At 43.5% G+C, this 13,490-nt stretch overlaps 1 protein-coding gene across 5 annotated transcripts in view; it reads left to right on the top strand.

Annotated features, from left to right (window-relative positions):
* Positions 1-13,490, top strand: part of PRR7 (proline rich 7, synaptic) — a 167,341-nt gene that overhangs the window by 97,541 nt on the left and 56,310 nt on the right. For all 5 annotated transcript variants that reach the window (XM_069763971.1, XM_069763966.1, XM_069763969.1 and 2 more), the window contains 2 exons: positions 605-1,413; positions 1,509-1,556. In XM_069763971.1, the coding sequence (XP_069620072.1) occupies positions 1,011-1,413; positions 1,509-1,556 (451 nt within the window). In that variant the 5' untranslated portion in view covers positions 605-1,010. The remainder of the gene's footprint in view (positions 1-604; positions 1,414-1,508; positions 1,557-13,490) is intronic.

The raw sequence follows: 13,490 nt of genomic DNA, 5'->3' as shown, positions 1-13,490 counted from the left end.
TGTGAAGGTACCTTAAGTGTGCTTGCTCTGTGTCCGACTTCTTGATTTTGGTGAGGACCTCAGATTTGTTGTGACTATTTATGTGGATTTCTTCTGCGTTTGATTTGATTGCTCTCTGATTTCAACGAGGCGGGGTTAAAATATATGTGTAATGTGTATATTATAAAACTAAATTATGATTTTTAAAATAACCTTTAAATTATTTTTTTAAATAATTTTGATGCTTTTTTTATTTTCTGGGTCATGTTTAACATTTAGTTAACAAGGTTACTAACATTTTGCAGATTTCACAGTAACCACTGAGCCTCACAGTAGGCAAACCAGAGGTGGTAACATAACCCAAAAGTGAAAGAGCATACCCACGATACTCTCCTATAGAAGTAAGTGGGTTACTTTCTCACTAAGGTTTTTCATGTCCTTGTAGCTCCAGTAAAGTAAATTTATTTTCTGCTTTTCAAAGTGGCTAATCAAATTCATACAAAAACATGTAGTGTAGGTGAAACATTCCCATTAATACTGGTTAACTGTGTTATTGATGAGGGCAATATAATATATATGTTCATATATATGTTTATATTGTAATATTTTATGTTTTTATTTTCAGATAAGGTACATGGAATAAGACATTCAGAAAAGACATCTGAAGTCAGTGCCAAAAATGAAATGTTAAAAAAGTGCACTATGGAGAGATACACATCTTTATGAACATAATTAGAAGCTCTTACACTGGTTTCTAGATAAATATAAGACAATCTTCTGGAATCACTCAATATGCTCACTGCCATAGAACTGGCTGATCTTCAGAACCTGTGTGCACCACAACACGCTCTCGAGCTATAGGGTTGCCAAATGACAGCTGGCCGTAAACAGAAGCATTACAGACTTCCGAAAAGAAACATTTGGTGAATAATGATATTCATGGGCGGAAAAAATCTAAAGAACACAACACAATATGAAAAGAACTAACGCCATGGATAATAAGATCAGAGAAAGGAAGAGCCAGGGATGATATGCCATCTTTGCACAAAGAATACCTGACGCTGGTGCCCCCATCTGTGAACCTGCAGTGCGTGTTTGGGGGTTCGTGCCCCTCTGAATGGCAGAATAAGATGGTTATGTCTCAGGGCACATATACTTTTCTCAGTTGTTTTGCTGGATTTTGGCTTATCTGGGGGCTGATAGTATTGCTGTGCTGTCTCTGCAGTTTTCTTAGGCGTCGCATGAAGCGACGCAGGGAGGAGAGACTGCGGGAGCAGAGTTTACGTTCTGTACAAATTGAGCCACTTCAGTATGAGGAATATGTCAGCAGCCCACGCATCCCTGTGGCACACAGAATCCGCGCACAAGCAGCAAGTCAGCCGCCACCACCACCAGCAGCCCAAGCTAGACCTTGGTCCGCCACCCGCAGGAATGGTAAGGGGGTTACAACCAATAAAGTATATTGTCAACCATACAATGCTGTATAAAGGAAGATAATTATATCTTTTTTTCTTTTTATATGTTCATAGGCCCTACTCCAAGTGCTGCTAGCAGGGACATTCCTTCCTTAAGTCAAGGTGAGAGTTTTGGCTCCTACAGAACAAGGGTTACAAATGTAGGGGTTAACAAACAACAAATATATAGCTCTAAAAATATGCTTAATTCTACCCTCATTGCTTTGTATTGATTTCACTTAGACAATAAGCAACCCGGGGCTGAAAATCTGACACCCCATTACAGGGTGTACAGTACACAGTTCTGTATGTACCGAACGTGTTACATCTATTTTACCTTGCCACATACACGGCAGTCGTGTGTTCACTTAATGCTCACACTATACAATCCGATGTGCATATGATGCTCTGCGGTTTATATATATATATATATATTTATTTTTTTTTTTTTCATATTTTACATTTTAAAAATTACTAAAATGAAAAGTGGCCGATGCTAAAGTTTGGGCACCCTGCATGGTTAGTACATATTAGCAGCCTCTTTTGAAAGTATCAAAGCTTGTAAACACTTCTTGTTACCAGCCAAGAGTCTTTTAATTCTTATTTGAAGAATTTTCATCCTCTCTTTCTTGGAAAATTCTTCCAGTTCTGTGAGATTACTATGTTGTCTTGCACTGCTATTTTGAGGTCTAGCCACAGATTTTCATTGATGTACAGATCAGGGGACTGTGTGGGCCATTGTAAAACCTTCAGCTTTTGCCTTTTCTGGTAGTCTATTGTGGATTTTGACGTGTGTTTAGGATCATTATCCATTTGTAGAAGCCATCCTCTTTTCAACTTCAGCTTTTTTGCAGATGATGTTATGTTTGCATTAAGAATTTTTTAAATTTCATGGAATCCATTCTGCATTCACTCACATCCACTATTCTTTTTACAAACTCTTTGCGCTCCATCCATATCAGCCCCTCTTCCTCTCCTCTCCTATGTACAGCACTCTCACTCTTTTCACAATCCTAAACTGCTCAGATCTATTCATTCCTACCATGCAAAACAAGAGACGCTCTCACAAATAGCTTAACCATCTGCTCCCTCTTTTTATCCTCCTTCTCCTAATCGCATGAGATATCTCTTCCAAGCCCGGCTCTTTTTTATTAGTAAGTCAAACCCCTCACCTACTACACTCAGAAACCACTGAAATCTAATTATTCCCTGTATGCCTTCTGTCTCTTTTAATTGTGCCCTCTGGAATTCACGATTAGCATGTAACAAACTCTCCTTCATCCATGTCTTCTTTCTTGTTGATTCTCTTAACCTTCTGGCTCTTACTCAAACCTGGATCCAGCAGTCAGACACCACCGCTGCTGCTGCTCTCTCATATGGTGGACTACATTTCTCTCATACCCCAAGATCAACAGACCAGGTGAAGGTCTTGGTGAGCTGCTATCAGTTCCTTGCTCTCTTTGCCATCTGGCTTAGACATTTTCTATCCTGTGATACCCACGCTCATCATGAGATACTTTGACATCCCCATTGGTTTTCCTCTCTCTCCCTGTCTGCCACTCACCTTTTATCTCTAACCTCCTCCATCGGCCTTTCACCGCTTACTAACTCTCCTGCACATGAACACAGAAATACCCTGGACCTGATCTTCTCTCAGCTCTGCTCAGTTCATGATTTTTCCAACTCCCTCGCTATCACCACAACTTTCTTTCATTCTCTGTCAATAATTGTCACCCTGCTCAGGACACCCCCACTTTCCTCACTTATAGAAATATACATCTCTGGCAAAAATTAAGAGGCCACTGCAAAATGTTCAGTTTGTAATTCTTTTATTCTATAAACTTCTGACAACATGTCTCCGAATTCAAAGCAATAAATTTTGAATTTTTTTTCTGAAAAGGAGAACTGGCAAAATTAAAAAACCCCAGTGCTTTCAGACTTCAGATAATCCAGAAAAAAAAAGTTCATAATCATTTAGAAACAACAATACTAATGTTTTACCTCAGGAAGAGTTCAGAAATCAATACTTTGTGGAATATCTATGATTTTTAATCACAGCTTTTATGCGTCTTAGCATGCTTTCCACCAGTCTTTCACACTGCTTCTGGCGCAAAAATGTAAGCAGTTCTTCTTTGTTTGATGGCTTGTGATTATCCATCATTCTCTTGATTACATTCCAGAGGTTTTCAATGGGGTTCAGGTCTGGAGATTGGCCTGCCCATGACAGGGTTTTGATGTGGTGGTCTCTTAATTTTTGCCAGAGCTGTATGTGCCTTTAACACCCAGAAAATTATGAAGTATTTGCAGTCAACATTGGCATAAATCTCCTCCCTCTCATGTCCTGACTCTGCACTGAAACATTATAATGAAAGACTGGAAAGTGTCCTGGATGAAGCTGCACCTCCTACACATAGAACAACCCAGCACAGATGGTGACAATCCTGGCACACGCTGCAAACACATTTCGTACAGCGGTGCTTCAAGGTGCGCCGTACGTCTGTGGAGAAAGTCCAATCTGGCTGAACATTTCATCCATCATAAGTTTATGATAAAACATACAGCTCTGCCCTTCACCCCTTCAAACAAACCTATTTCAACACCCTCATTTCCTCACTATCCAAGAATCCTAAACATCTCTTTGACACTTTTCATTCCCTACTCAGTCAAAGAGTGTAAACCACCAATCTCAGCGCTGACAATCTGGCCAATTATTTCAAAGAAAAATTGACCATATCCGACAGGAATTTTTCTCCCAATGCCTTCATACCATGCACTTTCCTCCTTCCCCCACTGCATCTAGCTCACTCACTGTCTTTGAACCAGTCATGGAAGAAGAAGTGATCAGGCTCTTTTCATCTTCTTTCCCTACTACTTGTACCAGTGACCCTATTCCCTCTCATCTCCTCCAGCCCATTTAACCAGCTGCCACCACTCACCTAACAAAAATATTCAACCTCTCTCTCTCGGTATATTTTCCTCCTCATTTAAACACGCCAGCCTACATCCATTACTTAAAAAAACATCCCTTTACTAAAATTGTTCTGCTAACTATAGACCTGTCTCTAATCTTCCCTTCATCTTTAAACTTCTGGAACACTTGGTCCACTCCCATCTAATCCGCTCTCAGATTACTCTTTTCTTGACCTTCTACAATCCAGTTTCCTCTCTTAACACTATACTGAAACTGCCCTCACTAAAATCTCTAATGATCTACTAACAGCTACATCTAATGGTCACTACTCCCTGTTGATTTTCCTGGATCTCTCTGCAGCATTCGACACTGTGGTTCACCAGCTCCTCCACACTATGCTCCTCTTCATCAGCCTGAAGGACACTTTTCTCTCCTTGTTCTCCTTGTTCTCCTTGTTCTCCTCCTACCTCTCTGACCGTTCCTTCACTGTATTTTTGCTGGTTCCTCCTCCTCTCCTTTTCCCCTTACTGTCAGGGTTCCTCAAGGATCAATCCAAGGCCCCCTCATGTTCTCCTTGTATATTGCCTCTTTTGTACAGTAGATTTGGTTTCCAGTACCATCTCTTTGCTGATGACACCCAATTATACACCTCTACTCCCGACATTACGCCTGAGGTGACGGGGGTGAATATTTTGCACACTCCGCTGACTTGCATACTGGGATGCGTGGTAGATATTGCTATGGATGAATGGGGAAGGCTGGCTATAGCCAGCTTTTTGTATGTTGCTATGAAACTTATTTCGTGCATTGGCAAAGAGATGGTACTGGAAACCAAATCTACTGATTGTTTGAACAAAAGAGGCAATATCCAAGGAGAACATGAGGGGGCCTTGCATTGATCCTTGAGGAACCCTGACAGTAAGGGGAAAAGGAGAGGAGGAACCAGCAAAAAAACAGTGAAGGAGCGGTCAGAGAGGTAGGAGGAGAACCAGGAAAGAACAGTGTCCTTGAGGCTGATGGAGAGGAGCATAGTGAGGAGGAGCTGGTGAACCAAAAAGGCTGAAGGCGAGGACACAACCACATCATATGTAAAAGATCAGCCCCCTCATCAGAACATCTTCAGCATTTTGAGTCCCCTCTCAGTCCTGCCTTCATCATCCACACTGGAGTCCTGTACACTCCATAGACTAAGTACAGCTGCAACACCCTTCTGGCCTCACTCATAGACACTTTGGGAATATACTGCAATATGGATTCCCATTGAGACTCTGAAATCGGACCCAGATCTGCCACCCATTTCTCTCTCATCGTTAACGGGTGTCGCAGTAAGAATGTTTCCAGCAGACCCCTGTACATTAATGTAATGAACCCCCCTCGTGTTCCTCTGAGGTCCTATGAGATTCAATAAACGGTCTGGCTGCAGAACCGCAAGTGACACGTCAATCTGCTTATTAAGAAGGTGTCTCAGCTGCAAATACTAGAAAAATAAATTTTGGCTCAAAGGAAACTCCTTCATGAGCATTTCAAACGTCTTTAGTATGCCACCATCCAGCAGCTGCGACACTAACCAAATGCTTATATGCCTCCACTGACAAAACCCTCTCAATCACATTAGATCCACCATTCTAGGATCAAACCAGATCGGCGTCTAACACGTAAACTCCGCTATGTCTCTCCACTGCTTAATTTTCTGCCAGATTTTCCCCATCATAGCTATAGTTGGAAAATTTTTAGGATTCAATCTAAACCTACCTGCCTCTATACTGGCTAACAATGGACCCTTCCCTACCATATATTCAGTGATTATCCCAGCTGATGTACTTTGTGTAGGTTTTCCCCAACCCACCATATGTTGGCATTGGGATGCTACATAATAAATCCATGGATTAGGGACCATTAACCATTCAATCTTTGCAGATGTTCCAGTTTAATGTGTGCCCGTCCACTCTTCTACATTAGCTCCCCCCCAAAAAGTTAATCCTATAAAATTTATTTTGTGCCAACCACACCGGAGCATTATGGAGCATGTAAAGGAGTTGAGGCATGAGTATCATTTTAATCAAATTAACTCTACCTGCAACCGACAGGAACAACTTCTTCCACGCCCCAATCTTCTGCTGAGATCTCCCAAGCAAAGGAGTTAAATTCAGCCACTCATAATCCTCTATCTTGGCCGAAATCACAATGCCCAAATATTTGTACTCAGTAAATACCCGTAAAGGAATCGCAGGGTCAAGTGTCAGGGGAGCCTCCACATCCAAGGGGAGCAACACGGACTTGTCCCAATTAATGGATAGTCCTGAAATAGTCCCAAATTTAGTAATGCTATGAATAGCAACCCTCAAAGACTCCTGTGCATCACCTAGGAACAGTAACACATCACCTTTTCCTCATGACTTCCATATTTATAACCCTTGATATTCTTGCCGCCTGTATTGCCGACCCCAAAGGCTCCATTGCGATCGCAAACAACAGAGGGGACAAAGGGCAACCCTGCTGCGTTCTCCTGTACAATGGAAAGTTCCTAGACAAATGGCCATTCACACGCACTTTAGCTTTCGGAGATGCATATAACAACTGCACCCAACTTATAAATGTCACTAAAACCCATTGTCCTCATTACTGCCCATAGGTACCTCCACTCTACACTATCAAATGCCTTAGCAGCATCTAAGGACACCACGACCCTCTGACTCACATTATCCACTCTTGCCTGCATATTAACAAACAGCCATCTAAGATTATTTGCCATAGAACTATTGGTCATAAACCCACATTGATCTCGGTGTATTACTGTTGTTATTACCTTATTAAGTTGGTTAGCCAACATCTTAGCCAGGAGTTTAATCTCTGTCTTCAATAGCGAGATTGGACGATATGAAGCTGGATCCACTGGGTCTTTACCCTGCTTTGGCAACACTACAATTATTGCTTCCCGCATGGACTGCGGCAACTCCCCCTCCAAAAAGCCAGCACCATACACCTCAAGAAAAGCGGGAAATATAGTCCCCTTATATTTTTTGTATACTTCCCCTCGGAGTCCCATCCACCGCAGGGGCTTTACTATAAGGCATAGAGGCCAGAGCGGTGTCAAGTTCCTCCAAGTCAAATGGCTCCTCAAGAAGCCTCTGTTCCGCCACCGAGAGCCTGGAAGCTGTATCACTGCCAGAAAGCTGTCAATCTTCTCTACCGCTGGCTGCACCCGTGATTTATATAAGTCCGAATAATACTCCACCATCATCTCTAAAATTGCTTTGCTACCAATATGTTCACACCCGTCTCTCCCCTCAGTGTGACTATATGAGTAGAATCTCTCTGTGCAGCCACTATCCTAGAAAGGAGATGGCCCGCCTTATCCCCTTCCTCAAAAAATGCCATCTCATGAAACTTTCTGCAGTTTTCATAGCCATCTGACATACTCTGGCCTGTGCATCCCTCAACCTTATTTAAATCCAATTAGAAATATAGTACCAGGGAAGAAAAATCAGTGTAAATCATGTAATCCCTTTAAAAACTAACTTTAATGAAAAATATTTAAAAAAAAAAAAACACCCTCCCAGTGCAAATAACACAATATATATATAATGGTCTAACATAACCTACCACAAGCCTAGACTTGCCTGCTAGCCCTTCCTATCAGCGGGGGGTTGGTGCCCTAAAAGAAACGATTTTTTGGCACCAACCCCCGCTGATAGGAAGGGCTAGCAGGCAAGTCTAGAGGTACCGTCACACTTAGCGACGCTGCAGCGATACCGACAACGATCCGGATCGCTGCAGCGTCGCTGTTTGGTCGCTGGAGAGCTGTCACACAGACCGCTCTCCAGTGACCAACGATGCCGGTAACCAGGGTAAACATCGGGTAACTAAGCGCAGGGCCGCGCTTAGTAACCCGATGTTTACCCTGGTTACCATCCTAAAAGTAAAAAAAAACAACCACTACATACTTACCTACAGCCGTCTGTCCTCCAGCGCTGTGCTCTGCACTCCTCCTGTACTGTCTGTGAGCACAGCGGCCGGAAAGCAGAGCGGTGACATCACCGCTCTGCTTTCCGGCTGACCGACGCTCACAGCCAGTACAGGACGAGTGCAGAGCACAGCGCTGGAGGACAGACAGCTGTAGGTAAGTATGTACTGTTTGTTTTTTTTTACTTTTAGGATGGTAACCAGGGTAAACATCGGGTTACTAAGCGCGGCCCTGCGCTTAGTTACCCGATGTTTACCCTGGTTACCAGTGAAGACATCGCTGAATCGGTGTCACACACGCCGATTCAGCGATGTCTACGGGGAGTCCAGCGACCAAATAAAGTTCTGGACTTTCTTCCCCGACCAGCGACAGCACAGCAGGGGCCTGACCGCTGCTGCCTGTCACACTGGACGATATCGCTAGCGAGGACGCTGCAACGTCACGGATCGCTAGCGATGTCGTCTAGTGTGACGGTACCTTTAGGTTGTGATAGGTTATGTTAGACCATTATATATATTGTGTTATTTGCACTGGGAGGGTGCTTTTTTTTTTATATTTACCATTAAAGATAGCTTTTAAAGGGATTACATGATTTACACCTACCTCAACCTTCCCTGCGCTTCTGGAGCCTGATTAGTGATTAGTGCCTCCTCTGCTTCCTCCAGTTCCCTTATCAAACCTTATCTCTCCTGCCAGTTTCAGCTTTTACCCGAGATATTTTCTTTATGCACATGAGCCCTCTAGCGGGCACAGATCCCACCCCTCTCAAGTATCACACTCATGGTGGAATGATCCGATATTGTTCTAGCCAGATACCCCCCCAACAAGGCCCAACATCAGATCATTGCCCAAGGCCAAGTCAATTCTCGACAATGATGCAAAGGCAGGCAAGAAACAAAAGTATTTATACACACCGGGGTGATGAATCCTTTATTAGGCTAGGTTCCCATTGCGTTAATGGGACCGCACAAACGGACAGCGTTGCACGGAGAAATTAACACCGTGCAACGCGTCCGTTAGCGCGCCCATTAACAGCAATGGGGACGCGCATCACTAGCGCGTGCCATTTTCGCCACGCGCTAGCGATGTGCCGGTGTTGTGTGGCGCGCCGCGGACGCTGCTTGCAGCATACGAGGCGTGCCCGCGGTCCGTTCCCCGCTCTCGCAGATCGGAGATCTGCGAGAGCGGGGACGTTTAACGTGACCCCTTTACAACACATTGCGTTAGCGCAATCCGCTAGCGCTAGGCGCTAAACGGATTGCACTAACGCAATCTGAACCTAGCCTAAGTCATGCAGATCTGTTTCCTTCAGGACCACTCCAAATGGGATCTCTACCCAGCGGGTCTATTGTCACTTTACGATGTTCAAAAGGCACGCCGGAGCAAACGAGGATGCTAACTCCCCTGGAATATGTTGAATAAGTCACATGATACCCCACCTGTACCCATCTTTTAGCTAGAAAATTCTTTTAGGGAACCTATCATGTCAAAAAACACTATTAACCTTCAGATATGAGATTAACCAGCTGGTTGATAGAGATTTAAAGCTGAGCAGGCTCCAAACTGAAAGCCAGGATGCTGGGAGAAAATTAACCCTATTCCTCTCGGCAACCTCCATCTTTCAGTCATAGAGGCGAGGTCGGCCTGGCATCTGTCACAGCTCAGTACGTAGGGCACAGCGGCTGCAATTACCAGTACAGTCTGACAGCGGACACGGCAATGCATCAGTTCTCCTTGTCTCCTTTCCAACGCCACTCACTACAATAATACACCTGGAAGTGCAGCGAGCAGCGTCAGCAAAAAAGGAGACATGGAGGAGAACCTGCGCGGCCACTGCGTGCATGCATGGCTATATATATATATATATCTTCAGCATTCACACAGTGCTCAATCTGGGATATACGCACTGTCAATCAGAGGAGGAAGATCTCTAATATGAAAATGAGGAGTTGTAACGGTGCACCAAACTCTTGTCCACTCCAAGGGTACATTGAAGCATCCTCATTTCCATATGGATTAAGTTATTTTATCAGGCACTGTACCGATACAGTGTTAGTGTTGTGGTTATAGGGGCTAAGTACCCTACAACCAGTGGTGTAACTAGAGTCTGAGGGGCCCCGGTGGAAAATTTGGACTGGACCCTCCATCCTATATACAGTGGGGCAAAAAAGTATTTAGTCAGTCAGCAATAGTGCAAGTTCCACCACTTAAAAAGATGAGAGGCGTCTGTAATTTACATCATAGGTAGACCTCAACTATGGGAGACAAACTGAGAAAAAAAAATCCAGAAAATCACATTGTCTGTTTTTTTAACATTTTATTTGCATATTATGGTGGAAAATAAGTATTTGGTCAGAAACAAAATTTCATCTCAATACTTTGTAATATATCCTTTGTTGGCAATAACAGAGGTCAAACGTTTTCTGTAAGTCTTCACAAGGTTGCCACACACTGTTGTTGGTATGTTGGCCCATTCCTCCATGCAGATCTCCTCTAGAGCAGTGATGTTTTTGGCTTTTCGCTTGGCAACACGGACTTTGAACTTCCTCCAAAGGTTTTCTATAGGGTTGAGATCTGGAGACTGGCTAGGCCACTCCAGGACCTTGAAATGCTTCTTACGAAGCCACTCCTTCGGTGCCCTGGTGGTGTGCATTGGATCATTGTCATGTTGAAAGACCCATCCACGTTTCATCTTCAATGCCCTTGCTGATGGAAGGAGGTTTGCACTCAAAATCTCACGATACATGGCCCCATTCATTCTTTCATGTACCCGGATCAGTCGTCCTGGCCCCTTTGCAGAGAAACAGCCCCAAAGCATGATGTTTCCACCACCATGCTTTACAGTAGGTATGGTGTTTGATGGATGCAACTCAGTATTCTTTTTCCTCCAAACACGACAAGTTGTGTTTCTACCAAACAGTTCCAGTTTGGTTTCATCAGACCATAGGACATTCTCCCAAAACTCCTCTGGATCATCCAAATGCTCTCTAGCAAACTTCAGACGGGCCCGGACATGTACTGGCTTAAGCAGTGGGACACATCTGGCACTGCAGGATTTGAGTCCATGGTGGCGTAGTGTGTTACTTATGGTAGGCCTTGTTACATTGGTCCCAGCTCTCTGCAGTTCATTCACTAGGTCCCCCCGCGTGGTTCTGGGATTTTTTCTCACCGTTCTTGTGATCATTCTGACCCCACGGGGTGGGATTTTGCGTGGAGCCCCAGATCGAGGGAGATTATCAGTGGTCTTGTATGTCTTCCATTTTCTAATTATTGCTCCCACTGTTGATTTCTTCACTCCAAGCTGGTTGGCTATTGCAGATTCAGTCTTCCCAGCCTGGTGCAGGGCTACAATTTTGTTTCTGGTGTCCTTTGACAGCTCTTTGGTCTTCACCATAGTGGAGTTTGGAGTCAGACTGTTTGAGGGTGTGCACAGGTGTCTTTTTATACTGATAACAAGTTTAAACAGGTGCCATTACTACAGGTAATGAGTGGAGGAAAGAGGAGACTCTTAAAGAAGAAGTTACAGGTCTGTGAGAGCCAGAAATCTTGATTGTTTGTTTCTGACCAAATACTTATTTTCCACCATAATATGCAAAAAAAATGATAAAAAAACAGACAATGTGATTTTCTGGATTTTTTTTTCTCAGTTTGTCTCCCATAGTTGAGTTATACCTATGATGTAAATTACAGACGCCTCTCATCTTTTTAAGTGGTGGAACTTGCACTATTGCTGACTGACTAAATACTTTTTTGCCCCACTGTATATGTCCCTCATCCTTGCCCCATCCTGGTATATATATATGTCCTCCATCCTGGTATATACAGTGCCTTGCGAAAGTATTCGGCTTCCTGGAACTTTTCAACCTTTTCCCACATATCATGCTTCAAACATAAAGATACCAAATGTAAATTTTTGGTGAAGAATCAACAACAAGTGGAACACAATTGTGAAGTTGAACGAAATTTATTGGTTATTTTCAATTTTTGTGGAAATTCAATAACTGAAAAGTGGGGCGTGCAATATTATTTGGCCCCTTTAACTTAATACTTTGTTGCGCCGCCTTTTGCTGCGAATACAGCTGCAAGTCAGTTGGGGTATGTCTCTATTAGTTTTGTACATGGAGAGAATGAAATTCTTGCCCATTCTTCCTTGGCAAACAGCTCGAGCTCAGTGAGGTTTGATGGAGATCGCTTGTGAACAGCAGTTTTCAGCTCTTTCCACAGATTCTCGATTGGATTGAGGTCTGGACTTTGACTTGGCCATTCTAACACCTGGATACGTTTATTTGTGAACCATTCCATTGTAGATTTTGCTTTATGTTTGGGATCATTGTCTTGTTGGAGGACAAATGTCTGTCCCAGTCTCAGGTCTTTTGCAGACTCAAACAGGTTTGATTCAAGAATGGTCCTGTATTTGGCTCCATCAATCTTCCCATCAATTTTAACCATCTTCCCTGTCCCTGCTGAAGAAAAGCAGGCCCAAACCATGATGCTGCCACCACCATATTTGACAGTGGGGATGGTGTGTTCAGGGTGATGAGCTGTGTTGCCTTTACGCCAAACATATCATTTGGCATTGTTGCCAAAAAGTTCGGTTTTGGTTTTATCTGACCAGAGCACCTTCTTCCACATGTTTGGTGTGTCTCCCAGGTGGCTTGTTGCAAATTTTAACCGACACGTTTTATGGATATCTTTGAGAAATGGCTTTCTTCTTGCCACTCTTCCATAAAGGCCAGATTTGTGCAGTGTACTACTGATTGTTGTCCTATGGACAGACTGTCCCACCTCAGCTGTAGATCTCTGCAGTTCATCCAGAGTGATCATGGGCCTCTTGGCTGCATCTCTGATCAGTCTTTATCCTTGTTTGAGATGAAAGTTTAGAGGGACGGCCGGGTCTTGGTAGATTTGCAGTGGTATGATACTCCTTCCATTTCAATATGATCGCTTGCATAGTGCTCCTTGGGATGTTTAAAGTTTTGGAAATCATTTTATATCCAAATCCGGCTTTAAACTTCTCCACAACAGTATCATGGACCTGCCTGATGTGTTCCTTGGTCTCCATGATGCTCTCTGTGTTTCAAACAGAACCCCGAGACTATCACAGAGCAGGTGCATTTATACGGAGACTTGATTACACACAGGTGGATTATATTTATCATCATTAGGCATTTAGGACAACATT

The sequence above is a fragment of the Ranitomeya imitator genome, chromosome 4 (assembly GCF_032444005.1).
Source record: "Ranitomeya imitator isolate aRanImi1 chromosome 4, aRanImi1.pri, whole genome shotgun sequence".
Classification (NCBI taxonomy): Eukaryota; Metazoa; Chordata; class Amphibia; order Anura; family Dendrobatidae; genus Ranitomeya; species Ranitomeya imitator.
This window is presented reverse-complemented; position numbering and strand designations above follow the sequence as displayed.